Genomic DNA, 14,211 nt, shown 5'->3' with positions numbered 1-14,211 from the left:
CCTCTCCTTTCACTGGCTCATTGTAACACTTATAATGGAGTGAATGGGCTCAGAAAGAGCGCGAAAGACCGGCTTTGAGTTCACATTAACATTTGTGTTTGTTTTCTCACAGGACTAATAAAGAGCAACATCTTAACTGGACCAGATATTTTAGTATGCTGAAAGTTTAGTGAAGTCAAATTAGAAAAAACATATAGATAACATATAGCTAAACACCCAATACAGGGCTTTACGCTTACTTTTTTCCCAGGCAGCACATGTGCTCCTAATTTTAACATTTTAGGAGTGTTTAAAGAACTTTAGGGGTGCAGTGAAATTTATCAAATCATTTGTTTTTCCTTAATAAAGGGATACGAGGAGACATTTACAAGCAAAATGATTTAATTTAAAGCATTGAATTAAATGTCAGGTACAATTTATTGTATAACCGAAATACGAATAATAACCAGAAAGAAAAAAAAATTACATTTGGAAATTTTAACTTTAAACAAGCTCAAAATAAACCAGGACTTCTTATCTTGAAATGTCTTTACATCAAGTTGCTCAGTCAAAAAGAAGCGGTGGATAAAATATGCACTCTTGCAACCATCTGAAACATATTACAATACAAACACCATTAAGTAAATATTGTCATAATTCATCAAGTAGATCATAAGCAATCACTTGGCATAAAGCCCTGCAATAGAGATCACTGACAAAAAACAAGCCACTTCTCCTCTTTGTTACAACTTGATTTTCTAATATTTTGAGGGAAAAAGATTTTATATATATATATTCCCTCAATGCTGCGACATCACTGAACATTTTTATTTTTTACTGCAGAGGATGGATTCCTCATGACCTCTTCTAAATGATGATTTGAACTGCGTTTTAATCAGTTTTCATCTCTTTTGTCTCGCAGTGTCAGCCACGGCTTTCTACAAAGCACAGCCAGTTATTCAGTTCATGTGTGAGGTACTGGACATCCACAACATCGATGAGCAGCCTCGCCCCCTCACAGACTCCCACAGAGTCAAATTCACCAAAGAAATCAAAGGTACGTGTTCCTGTGTGTTCCTGTGTGTTTGTGTGTAGGGGTTGGACAATGAAACTGAAACACCTGGTTTTAGTCCACAGTAATTTATTAGTATGGTCTAGGGCCTCCTTTTGCGGCCAATGCAGCATCAATTCGTCTTGAGAATGACAGATACAAGTAGGGGTGGGCGATATGGCAAAAATATCATATCACGATTTTTTTCAGGAAAATCACGATTAACGATTTTATCACGATTCTTTTTATGTTGGTTTTACTATTTTGTGACTGAGAATTACAGCCAAACTAATATCCATATTTTAAAAACAAAGCTTTAGGTAACAAAATAGAAAAATGGCAGACAGGGGCAAAGCTAAAAATATTTGTCATTATTTTCTTTGTTAGCAAATATTAAGATTAAAGATACACATTACATATACACAACTTAATATACAAATTAAATAGGCTAAACAGTGCTTTATGTTTTCAGCTACAGTATAGGTGTATTTAACAGTAGCATTGAAGTAATTAAATGAACAAATATGAAAATAAAACAAAACAGACTTCACTGTATAAATTATACATTGATACTTATTAAAGCTACTATTAAAGTTATCAGTCAAGTGATTTGAGTGATTTTCTCTTTGCATTTTGTTGTTTTATTAACATTAAAGGGATAGTTCTCCTAAAAATTCAAATTATCATAATTTACTCTCTCAAGTTGTTTTAAACTTGAATAAGTTTCTTTCTTTTGTTGAAAATAAAAGTTATTTGGAAGAATGACCAACAGTTGATGTACCCCAGTGACTACCATAGTATATTTTTCTCCTATGGAAGTCAATGGGGACCAGCTACAGTTTGGATAGCCACATTCTTTAAAATATTAATATTAGAAAAATATTAGAAAATATTAGAAGGAAATTAATACAGGTTTGAAACAACATTAGAGTGCGTAAATGATGAGATATTTTTTATTTTTGGGTGAACTATCCCTTTAAGGACAAGCGGCAGCGTGTTTACTGTTGCTACTGTCTCTTTAAGAGCTGCGCGCGACGCGTCTAATATACACGCATTTGACAAGCAGATTTTCTCTCAATTTTCTCAAGTTTGCTTTCACTTTAGACATAACCGACTTTGTTTATGTAAACCTTGTGTGTATTTAACAGTATAAGCACAATAAGACTCGAAAGATAACTTAACTTAGTCCAGTATCCAGGCACTGGTAGACAGGCTTTTAGTGCATGTGAGCTTCACATGTAGGCTACGCGCTGAGAAACGCATACATTAGAACGCGAATTAAATGTTTAACTGACAAGGCATTAACGCACATGCAAATTATGAACTTTTGTGAACTGCAGTCTCCTGTTCCGCTGCGTTAACATTTTATGTGAATATACGTCGCGTTGTTCAGTATGTTGGGACAGAGGCGCCAGAACAGATATAATGCACGATTCTACGATATTTCTTCAAAAGCAGATCGTGGAGACATTTTAATCGTCCACGATCAAAAATCGTCATATCGCACACCCCTAGTTCAACTTCACTTTGACCTTCGTCAAACCATTCGGTCTCCAGTCTTGCGGTGTATTGGTGCATTATCATGCTGATACAGGGCACATGGTCCTCCAGAATGGTTCGGTAGTCCTTGGCAGTGACATGTCTATCAAGCACAGTCAGGATTGTCATGGTATTGCAGCTCACACCATCACTGATCCTCCGCTGGCTTCACTCTGGGCAGCGACAGTCCGGGTGTTCAGCCTCTTTTGGGTTTCTCAAACCGTAACTCATCAGAAAATGATACGTGTTTCACATTGTCCACAGCCCAAGATTTGCACTGTTGGCACCAATGAAACCAGCATTTGGCATTGGCATGAATGACCAAATGTTTGGCTATAGCAGCCCGACTGTGAACTCCTGACGAAGAGTTTTGGTGGAAACAGGAGAGTCGAGGTGTGAGTTTAATTCTGCAGTGAGTTGGACAGCTGTGGTTTTGTTTTTTAATACCTGGACATCTCTTTCAGACAGCTTCCCCTTCTGTCGACAGTTACTCCTGTTGGATGTGGTTTGTCTTACGTGGTGGTCCACATTACCCAGCATACCATAGCTCTCGATACACCTCAAAGACTTGGTCATAGATGAGCAAGCGAGACGTGCACCAACAATTTGTCCTCTTTTGAACTCTCATATGTCTCCAATTATGTTGTGTGGATTTATGTACAGCTGTGCTATTGCTCTGCTAATTCATCCTTCTCACTCTTACGATCAGGCCGCGCAGATATAGGAGTGAAACCTCCAGCTTTTTCAGTTTCATTGTCCAACCCCCTGTATGTGCTTGTCTCTTTCTTATTGGCTGGTTTCTGTGCAGGTCTGAAAGTGGAGGTGACCCACTGCGGAACCATGCGGAGGAAGTACCGGGTCTGCAATGTGACCCGCCGCCCTGCCAGCCACCAAACGTTAGTCAAACCGCCGCCGGAACTGAAGCGTGTTATAGCCATACATTTTAGGACAAATCCATCCATCCATCCATCCATCCATCCATCCATCCATCCATCCATCCATCCATCCATCCATCCATCCATCCATCCATCCATCCATCCATCCATCCATCCATCCATCCATCCATCCATCCATCCATCCATCCATCCATCCATCCATCCTTAAATATATATATATATATATATATATATATATATATATATATAATGTGATATCTATATATCTTAATTTAATTATCTATTTTATTTATTTAAAGAGGTAAAATGAAATTGTGTTGTGCCATTTAAAATGGTTTGAATTTTTTTCTTGACTATTACATTTTCCTCATAATTATTATTAAAGCATTTTGTTTTTACAGGTCCTAATATTTTAAATGATGATTCTTATTACTGTAATACTATTAAGTATTATAATAATTACAAGAAAAGTAGTGTAGTATGCAAAACTGCATTGTCATGTAGATTTCAACCAGTAGTATACTGCATTGTTGCCACACAACATCATCACATTGCTTGAATAGTAAAAGTAGCATGTTATTCCAAACATAGCCCAAATGTTTGGACTGAGGGAAGCAGTTTAGCTCTGGTTTTTGATGCCCTCTAGTGGTGGTGTGTTGTTTGATCAAGTTTCCTGATTTCTTCCAGGTTCCCTTTGCAGTTGGAGAATGGCCAAACTGTAGAACGAACAGTAGCTCAGTATTTCAGAGAAAAGTACAACCTGCAGCTCAAATACCCGCACCTGCCCTGTCTACAGGTGGGCCAGGAGCAGAAACACACCTACCTGCCCCTGGAGGTGAGTCCTGTCGTCCTCACGCTGTGATGGCCATAGACCACAGTCTCTGTTCTTATACGCTCTGCTGTTCTGCTGTTCTCGTAGGTGTGCAACATTGTAGCAGGGCAGCGGTGCATCAAGAAACTGACAGATAATCAAACCTCCACCATGATCAAAGCCACAGCGAGATCAGCACCAGACCGACAGGAGGAGATCAGCAGACTGGTGAGTGCATTAAAAGCCATTATTTGTGTGTCACTGAGAGACTTTATAGTTTTTAATATTTTGAAATAGTTTTTATATTTTCCATTTTTTTATTCTAGTTAAAAGTTTTAGTAAATTTGTTGTTGTTTTTTATTATTTTTTTTAAATCAATTTTAGTTTTAAGTTATGATCAAGTTACAGGGTTTCCTACATTATCGAATTAGATTTTTAGTCATTTCCATTTAGTCAGATTTGCACCATGCGAGTGTTTATAGACTAATATACTGAAAATAATGCTATATGGTTGAGTACTTTATGGGTTAGGACTTGGATGATAATGCCGGATAATAAATTATTTTAGCAGTAAATTTCTGGCAAACATTAATATACTGGATGCCATATCCTGCTATTATTTAGAAAATAATATCTTCTAAATAAAAATAAATTTGATCAAACACAATATAATTTTAAAATTTAGTTGATTTTTTTAAAAAGTACATCAAACATAATCCTGTATTTTAACTTTATAGATTTAATAAAATGCTGCAAAAAATAATAAAATAAAAAGCACTGAATGTGTCTGGGTTTGGTGTAAATTAATTTGTATCAGTTACAGTACCTAGATACATTATGTAAATTATTTGGCAACATAATAGCATATATAGTCAGAATGTAACATGCATGTTAACAGTTTGATTTTAAAACCATTTATCAAATGTTAAATACATATGGTCTGAAAAATCCACAGAGAAGTCTGGAATTTTGAAATGGAAAACGTGTAAAGACCCTGAAGTCAAACTAAATGAAAATTTTAAATGTTGCCATGGCAACTAGCTGAAATAAAACAAGTTAAAAACAATTATAATTTGTCTCAAGTAGCAATTCTTTTTACAGGTTTAGGTAACTATAATAATTCAGATGTGCTCTTAATTTGGTTGCATAATAATCCAGATGCACACTTCTGAGGATCACGTAAGATCTTCCAGCAGTGTATTAAAGCCTGCTCCGGCTGTCCGTGTGGTGGATCTGAATGAAGTCAGGTTGCTGTCTGCATTAATGGAGGTCAGCGAGTTCATAGCGAGCTGATTAGCTGTGTTCTGAACTCTTTACCTCACTCCCTGCAGATTTACAGTCTGCCTGTTGCCGCTACCGTCGGGTTTGAGCTGCTAACGTGTAATTGAAGCACTGCTGCTCTTTATACCTTATTAAAATGACAGCCAATCAGGCGCTGAATCCGAGCAGCTGACTGCGTGTTGCCGTGGTTGATTTCTCATTTAGATCTCCAAACAAGAGCGGAGAGAACGCGTGGGTGGAATGCAACTGACGAGGCCAATGAAATGTCCCAAATGAAAAAGTCTAGCTTTGAGACAGAGCTAAAAATACCACGGTTGAGAGTATTTTCACACTCCGAAGTACAGCAGGATCTGAGCTGGGATTTATCAGCTCGTGGCAAGAAATGTTTCTGACAAACACCCTGTGTGTTCAGTCAGTCTCAGGAAAGGTTAATTTCAAATCTAATATAATCTGAATTCTGGGTAATTTAAGATGCAGATATATATGTGTGTGTGTGTGTGTGTGTGTGTGTGTGTGTGTGTGTGTGTGTGTGTGTGTGTGTGTGTGTGTGTGTATGTATGTATGTATGTATGTATATGTATGTGTGTATATGTATGTGTGTGTGTGTGTGTGTGTATATATATATATATATATATATATATATATATATATATATATATATATATATATATATATATATATATATAAACTAGTTATGCTTTAAAATTTATTGATTTTAGGACTTATAGACAGTGAAGTTTTAGTATTATTTATATATTATTATAGATTATAGTATATTTTCAATTAGCTTTTATTTTTATATTTTCAGTTTTAGTAAGTTTGAGCCTTTGTCCTTTTTATTAGTTTTTGTATTTCTGTTAAGCCTGAATTTATTTTTATTTAAGTTTTTGCAATTTTAGTAACTTATTTTATTTTAGCAAGTTGCCACGGTAGCATTTTCAAAGTTTAAGTTTTTAATGTAATATTTGTATCTTATTTTATTTCTGCTTTAAAAACAATTTGCAAAACTTTTATTTCACAATAACAACCCTGCTAATCGATAAAAGTGCTAAATATAAACCTAATTATTTGGTGCCTGTTAAGGTAAATCTCTGTTTTACTGTTGTTATTACTTTCGTAACTAATTGTTACTAATTGTTTTAGGATGTAAGAATTGCGTAATGTTGGCACTAGCATTATTGTACTGGAGAACAGCTGTAACATTACAGGCAACATAAAACACATATTTTACTTCCATAATTTCATGCATTTCTAAGTGAAGTTGTTTTATTAAGATGCATTAAAACTAAATGCATTAAAACCGAATGCACTACAAAATATTTGAGAGCAAATTAAATATTTACTAGAGAAAAAAACTCATTTTAATTTATTTTTCAGGCCTTAATGATCTTTGTCTGTGTGTTTCCAGGTGCGCAGCGCTAACTATGAAGCAGACCCTTTTGTTCAGGAGTTTCAGTTCAAGGTGCGAGACGAGATGGCCCATGTGACGGGGCGCGTGTTGCCTGCGCCCATGCTGCAGTACGGGGGCAGGGTGAGCACAGAGCACTTTATGGTACCCTTCTTTTCAATCACCCACATCTCTCTGTGTCTGTCTGTCTGAATGAGTGAATAGCCTCTCCTGGAGGAACTAACAGCTCCTAATCACTGATGCTGTGATGTGTGAAGTGTGCAATAACTCCTAAAGTAAACAAGCTTGCAGTGATTTTTGTTGTTGTTTTAGATAAATGAATGAACGAAAGAATGTTTATTGATGTATTTGAGTCAGTTCAGTTTGGCTGTCTATATAGTCTGAGAATGAATTATGGTTTTGTGTGATTTTGTACAATTACATGCTTTTTTTTAAATGACAGGAGATCGGAGGCAATGGTAACTTATGATGTAAAAGTGGTTGGAGGCATTTTTAACACTTTTATATAACATACATTTATGCATTTGGCAGAAAGTTACTTGCTCTTGCATTGCATTAAAGGTATGAATTTGATCATTTCATGCATACCCTGGGAATCGTGTTATTATAATTTATATTTAATATATATATATATATATATATATATATATATATATATATATATATATATATATATATATAATATTATATTCTATATATATATTTATGTTATATTCTACATATTGATAATCGTATATGTTCTTGTACTAAAACATTGCTAAGCTGTACATAAAATACATAAGATAATGTTTATGTATTTTAAAAACATTCAGTTCAGCTATATTATTATTTTATAAACAGTGTTACAGTCGCTCCCAACCTCAGCCATTATAAAATCATGTATTATATATGCATACTGAGTCCGATATTCGCTTCCGAAATTTTCGCACGTTAAAAAATAAATACGACCTCACGTTATGTCAATCACGCTTGCACACTGCCTCCAAAACTTTTGTCCGTCAAAAAAAATTCGAATCAGGTTCGGTTTTCTGCGTTTTTCACATCCATAGCAAGCATTTTGAATAGTGTTTTGACAATTCAGAGCCACCGAATCACGAATGTGAAAAAAACGCATACGATAATTTCGGACTCATTGTGCAAGGGCCTTAATGTGAAATTACAGCGTTAGAATGTTACGACTAGAGGCTTAGTAGCCGACAGCCAATCACATACCTCATATTCACCATCACGGAAACAAGAAGAGACCATTTCATTCTTACCTTTATAGTCCGAAAAGTCAGTTCAGGATAAACTTGACAGTACAGTCGGCAATGTATAATGAGGATGCTCAACGTTAAAGCCTTTATGTAAATATAACATGTTCTGCGTTCGCCCAATCAGTGACAAGGACTTAAACCCAGGGTTTAGAAATATGCAGTGTGAAAAGTCTGTTTTCACACTTGTATTTTTCCTGTTATGTCTGCCATTAATCTTCATTCAACTCTTTTTCCTCAGTTTTTCTTCTTATGAATTTAGCTCACTCACTTAGTGCCTCATAGCTGAACAAGGATATACTGTACAGTTCAAACAAGAAATCATCAGTTTGGAGGGACACGTTTGGCCATAATGAATCGTAACATTTGAATTCTCATGACAGCCTTTCACCCTTTCAGCCCACTTTTCATCATTCAACCCAGTCGTCTCTGGTCGTAACTCAAACGTATAACAAGCTGACCTTTTGAAAGCATAACAACTATATTTTAAATTGCCATTCCTCACATTCTACAACCCCCTTTAAAGGAACAGGTTTTTTTTTCATTGCAGCAGGGGAAAATGATTGAGGATGAAACAACAGGAGATTCATACACACAAAGTTCTTTTGATTCATTTATTCATTTTTATTCCATTTATCCCACCCCCAACTCCAGCTGAAAAAAATCTAAACACAATGGCTTTTGTTTATTTAACTATTTTTGTATGATACAGCTGCAAATAAGTATTTGAACACCTGAGAAAATCAATGTTAATATTTGGTACAGTAGCCTTTGTTTGCAATTACAGAGGTCAAATGTTTCCTGTAGTTTTTCACCAGGTTTGCACACACTGAAGGAGGGATTTTGGCCCACTCCTCCACACAGATCTTCTCTAGATCAGTCAGGTTTCTGGGCTGTCGCTGAGAAACACGGAGTTTGAGCTCCCTCCAAAGATTCTCTATTGGGTTTAGGTCTGGAGACTGGCTAGGCCACGCCAGAACCTTGATATGCTTCTTACAGAGCCACTCCTTGGTTATCCTGGCTGTGTGCTTCGGGTCATTGTCATGTTGGAAGACCCAGCCTCGACCCATCTTCAATCCTCTCCTTAATACAGTGCAGTCGCCCTGTCCCATGTGCAGAAAAACACCCCCAAAGCATGATGCTACCACCCCCATGCTTCACAGTAGGGATGGTGTTCTTGGGATGGTACTCATCATTCTTCTTCCTCCAAACACGTTTAGTGGAATTATGACCAAAAAGTTCTATTTTGGTCTCATCTAACCACATGACTTTCTCCCATGACTCCTCTGGATCATCCAAATGGTCATTGGCAAACTTAAAGTGTAAGTTGCAGGTTAACCACCACAGCCAATTAATGTGTAAATTAAAGTGCTCTATATGTATATATTTAATTATTTCTGTATTAAAATGCGTTAAAATAACATTTATTAGGGTTTCTTCAAAGGTAGCGTGTTTTTTCAGTTACTGGGTGATGACGTCACAAGAGGAACTCGCAACCCATACTCTGCTAGATTCCTACTGTATTATGGCAATTTGGAGAACGACTGAGGATGTGGGAAACCATCAAATTCTTTATGGACCACAGCCCTACAATTTTTAACCGGTCAGGCGTGAGAGAGGGGAGCCATGGCACTCAAAGAGTTATTAATGCTTGGTGTGAGGAGAATTACTGGAGGGTTAGCCAGGTGTCCCGGTGAGTAACGTAAGCTACGTTAGAGCAAGTCTAGCCTGGTGCAAACTTAACCCGGATAATACAACGGAACAAGCAAGTCTTTTCAAAATATTGCCGTCATGTAGAATAGCAAGGAGGGACAACGACTGAAGACATTATTTACTTACAGTGAGTCAGGTGAACGCGTTTTGTTTAGTGGAACAGCTGGACCTGCGACCGGCTGATCTGACGTGCCTGAACCCGTTTGTTTTGCGAATAGCTTATTCTCATTTCAGGCAGGATCACGGTCCCCTTGAAGTCAGCACACACGAGTATGTTTACAATGGAGTTATTTTATCCATAATTTTTTTATCAAATAAAACATACAACCAACTTTTCTGAAGTTATGTAAGGCATCTATAGCTGCTAGTGTACGGTAACTCTACTAGTGAGTTCCTCTTGTGACGTCATGCCCCATCTAGTGGAAGGGAGCGGGAGCGGTTAAAACCACTGTTAAAAGTGCCAACTTTTCATATTATATCAGCATTTTGGTATAAAAAACAATGGTGGGCGGTTCTTATCTTTATGTTTAATAAACACATTGCATTATCTTCGTGAAAAATTTAACCTGCAACTTACACTTTAAGACGGGCCTTGACATGTGCTGGTTTAAGCAGGGGAACCTTCCGTGCCATGCATGATTTCAAACCATGACGTCTTAGTGTATTACCAACAGTAACCTTGGAAACGGTGGTCCCAGCTCTTTTCAGGTCATTGACCAGCTCCTCCCGTGTAGTTCTGGGCTGATTTCTCACCTTTCTTAGGATCATTGAGACCCCACGAGGTGAGATCTTGCATGGAGCCCCAGTCCGAGGGAGATTGACAGTCATGTTTAGCTTCTTCCATTTTCTAATGATTGCTCCAACAGTGGACCTTTTTTCACCAAGCTGCTTGGCAATTTCCCCGTAGCCCTTTCCAGCCTTGTGGAGGTGTACAATTTTGTCTCTAGTGTCTTTGGACAGCTCTTTGGTCTTGGCCATGTTAGTAGTTGGATTCTTACTGATTGTATGGGGTGGACAGGTGTCTTTATGCAGCTAACGACCTCAAACAGGTGCAATGGAGTGGAGGTGGACATTTTAAAGGCAGACTAACAGGTCTTTGAGGGTCAGAATTCTAGCTGATAGACAGGTGTTCAAATACTTATTTGCAGCTGTATCATACAAATAAATAGTTAAAAAATCATATATTGTGATTTCTGGATGGTTTTTTTTAGATTATGTCTCTCACAGAGGACATGCACCTACGATGACGATTTCAGACCCCTCCATGATTTCCAAGTGGGAGAACTTGCAAAATAGCAGGGTGTTCAAATACTTATTTTCCTCACTGTAATTGCCTCCGTTCTTCCCTATGTGCAGGTCTGTTTTGTGAAATGTACTTGTAAAGTTACTCTTAATTGTATTTTTCCTCCAGTTCAGTCTAGTAATGATTTATTCATGTGTTCCAGTCATGTTCAGTTCCAGTATCAGTGGTACAGTATATCTGTGTGCCCTGTGTTTTTGCTCACACACGTCTTGTGCAGCAGATCAACCTTGAGCTGTCGTTGCAGAATCGCACTGTGGCCACACCCAGTCATGGAGTTTGGGACATGAGAGGGAAACAGTTTCATACCGGGGTGGAGATCAAGATGTGGGCCATCGCCTGCTTCGCCACGCAGAGACAGTGCAGAGAAGAGATTCTCAAGTAAGACCCCACGCCATACTTGCTTAAAAGTTCATTCCTTTTCATCACCTGAAGGGCTTTGTGATTTGGGGGTGGGGGGGTCTATTTAGATTTTTCTGATAAAAATTGTGATTGCAATGCGATAAAAAAAAAATATGGCCAATATGTTGTGATTATATATCAACATGGCTATAAAATTATAATCATTACTGTTCATAATCCAATTAACAGTCAGATGATTGTTTTACAGATGATTGTAAAATAATAATAAAAATAATAATTTAAATAATAATGCAATAATTCTTAATAATTATAATAATTGTTAATAATTATAATAATACTTCTAATAATAATTATTATCTATTATTATTATTATTATTATTGTCCATAAATAAAATGTAAAAAATTCTTAAATAAAAACTAAATTAGAAATATTGCGATTGTAATTGCTAATTGTGATTTTTTTCTGATAAAATTTGCAATTTAAAAAGTGATTTTAAAAACAGATTTCAGGCTTGCTGTTTGTTTTTCGGGCTGCACATTTTGCCAATATTCTGTAATTATACATCAATATAGATAAAAAGTAGTAGTAATAATAATAATACAATTATTATTATTAAATTAAAATTATTAGCATTTCCTAAATAAAAGAAAAATAAGAAATATTACAATTGTAATATTTCACTGTAAAATAAGAAAATCAAGTATTTAAGAAAAACAACAATAATAATTTAATTTTACCTTACAACTTTTATTTTGATGGAAAGCCGCAGAACACAAGACCACAGTGCCGCGCTTCACTCTGTAACACGCAGCGCATGCATTAGAATTATATCTGATAATCACGCTAAGCCATATGACGATTTCGGTTTTATTTCTTTTAATAGTCATTATGTACTTTCCATACATCAAAGTGTCTGAATTATGTTTGTTCCCCACAGGGGTTTCACCGACCAGCTGCGTAAGATCTCAAAGGATGCTGGGATGCCCATCCAGGGCCAGCCGTGTTTCTGTAAGTACGCGCAGGGAGCCGACAGCGTGGAGCCCATGTTCAGGCACCTGAAGAACACCTACTCTGGGCTGCAGCTCATCATCGTCATCCTGCCGGGAAAGACACCCGTCTACGGTAAGAGCGTCTCACACAGAGCCGAACCTCCCGTTAGCCTTCAGACTAACCAACTCACGCTTGATCTGTGCAGCGGAAGTGAAGCGTGTTGGAGACACTCTTCTAGGAATGGCCACTCAGTGTGTGCAGGTGAAGAACGTGGTGAAGACCTCGCCTCAGACGCTCTCCAACCTCTGCCTCAAAATCAACGTCAAACTCGGCGGCATCAACAACATCCTGGTCCCGCATCAACGGTGTGTAAACATTTCCCCCAGCCTTATTTTGATTAACAGAACATAATCGGCTCTGCTCATTGGCTGTTTTTAAACAGGCTGCTAATTATTCCTAAATGTTTTTGTCAGCCTTTGACATAAAATCAAAGATAATGGTTAATGGTCACATGACATGCAAGTGAACAGATACATATTTATTGTTTTTTTTTTTAAACAAGTGTTTTATTTTGAAAGTTTTTTTTAGGATTTCTGTATATTGGCAAAAAAAAGTGCAACTATTTTGTTAGATATTTCATAACATATAATAACAACAACAATACATTTTTATTATTATTATATAGTAGTTTTATATGTAATTATATGAAATGAAGACAGAAATATAGGCTATTACTGTTGCAAATATTTTGTCAGATATTTTTAACATAACAACAATAACAATACATTATTACTATTATAACTCTTATTATTATTATTATTATTATTATTATATAGTAGTTTTATCTCTAATTATTAAAAAAATGAAAACAGAAATAAAGGCTATTACTTTATATATATTTATAATATATATATATATATATACACTAAAAGTTACTATACTAATATTTATCTTAAATTTTTACCTTCCAAATGTTCAAACCCTCTAGATTTTAACATTTCAAATCCTCTTGCTTTTATCTTGGTGGAATATTGGTTTACTTTTACTTTCCATTTAATTATTTATTTGCTTGTCATCAAATCAAATCAAGAAACCAGAATTTATTAACTATATTACATTTCATTGTATTTATATAGCACAAATAAACACAACAGAAGTTGACCACTGTGCTTTACAAGGTAAGAGTCCAGGAAACATGATAGGAGCAAAATAAGCCATTAACACATAATTGAGATTTAGTGAAATGCCGGTCAAAAAGATAAAACTTTAGCTTAAATTTAAACTCATGTAAAGAGGACAGGGATCTCAAGGATAAGGGGAGGCTATTCCTCAGCCTAGGACCGACTACATGCAGGCAAAGCTGATTTGTAGACGCTATCAAATGCAGTATTCATGCTTACGGCTGGTTTCTGATGGTGTTCAATATGGTGGACTCGTTAACATTTATGTGTGCTGTTTCTCAGGCCTTCGGTGTTCCAGCAGCCAGTCATCTTTCTGGGGGCGGATGTCACACATCCACCAGCCGGAGATGGGAAGAAACCATCCATTGCAGCAGTCAGTATAGCTTAGAGCTGGATGATGCAACACATATATTAAATATACTATAAAATTGAGCTACATCATCAA

The 14,211-nt window shown here is 36.5% G+C and overlaps 1 protein-coding gene across 2 annotated transcripts in view; it reads left to right on the top strand.

Annotated features, from left to right (window-relative positions):
• Nucleotides 1–14,211, top strand: part of ago3a (argonaute RISC catalytic component 3a) — a 45,900-nt gene that overhangs the window by 27,396 nt on the left and 4,293 nt on the right. The window contains exons 6-14 of one of the 2 annotated variants that reach the window (XM_081387805.1): nucleotides 902–1,036; nucleotides 3,378–3,465; nucleotides 4,153–4,300; nucleotides 4,385–4,504; nucleotides 6,966–7,088; nucleotides 11,479–11,612; nucleotides 12,533–12,717; nucleotides 12,791–12,950; nucleotides 14,049–14,139. In XM_081387805.1, coding sequence (XP_081243931.1) covers nucleotides 902–1,036; nucleotides 3,378–3,465; nucleotides 4,153–4,300; nucleotides 4,385–4,504; nucleotides 6,966–7,088; nucleotides 11,479–11,612; nucleotides 12,533–12,717; nucleotides 12,791–12,950; nucleotides 14,049–14,139 — 1,184 coding nt within the window. Of the gene's footprint in view, nucleotides 1–901; nucleotides 1,037–3,377; nucleotides 3,466–4,152; nucleotides 4,301–4,384; nucleotides 4,505–6,965; nucleotides 7,110–11,478; nucleotides 11,613–12,532; nucleotides 12,718–12,790; nucleotides 12,951–14,048; nucleotides 14,140–14,211 lie in introns of both variants that reach the window. The other variant, XM_081387804.1, reaches the window with a different exon arrangement.

This window comes from Scardinius erythrophthalmus (genome assembly GCF_964197995.2).
Source record: "Scardinius erythrophthalmus genome assembly, chromosome: 16".
NCBI classification, from domain to species: Eukaryota; Metazoa; Chordata; class Actinopteri; order Cypriniformes; family Leuciscidae; genus Scardinius; species Scardinius erythrophthalmus.
The sequence above is the reverse complement of the archived record's forward strand: the minus strand, read 5'-3'. Positions and strand labels throughout refer to the sequence as shown.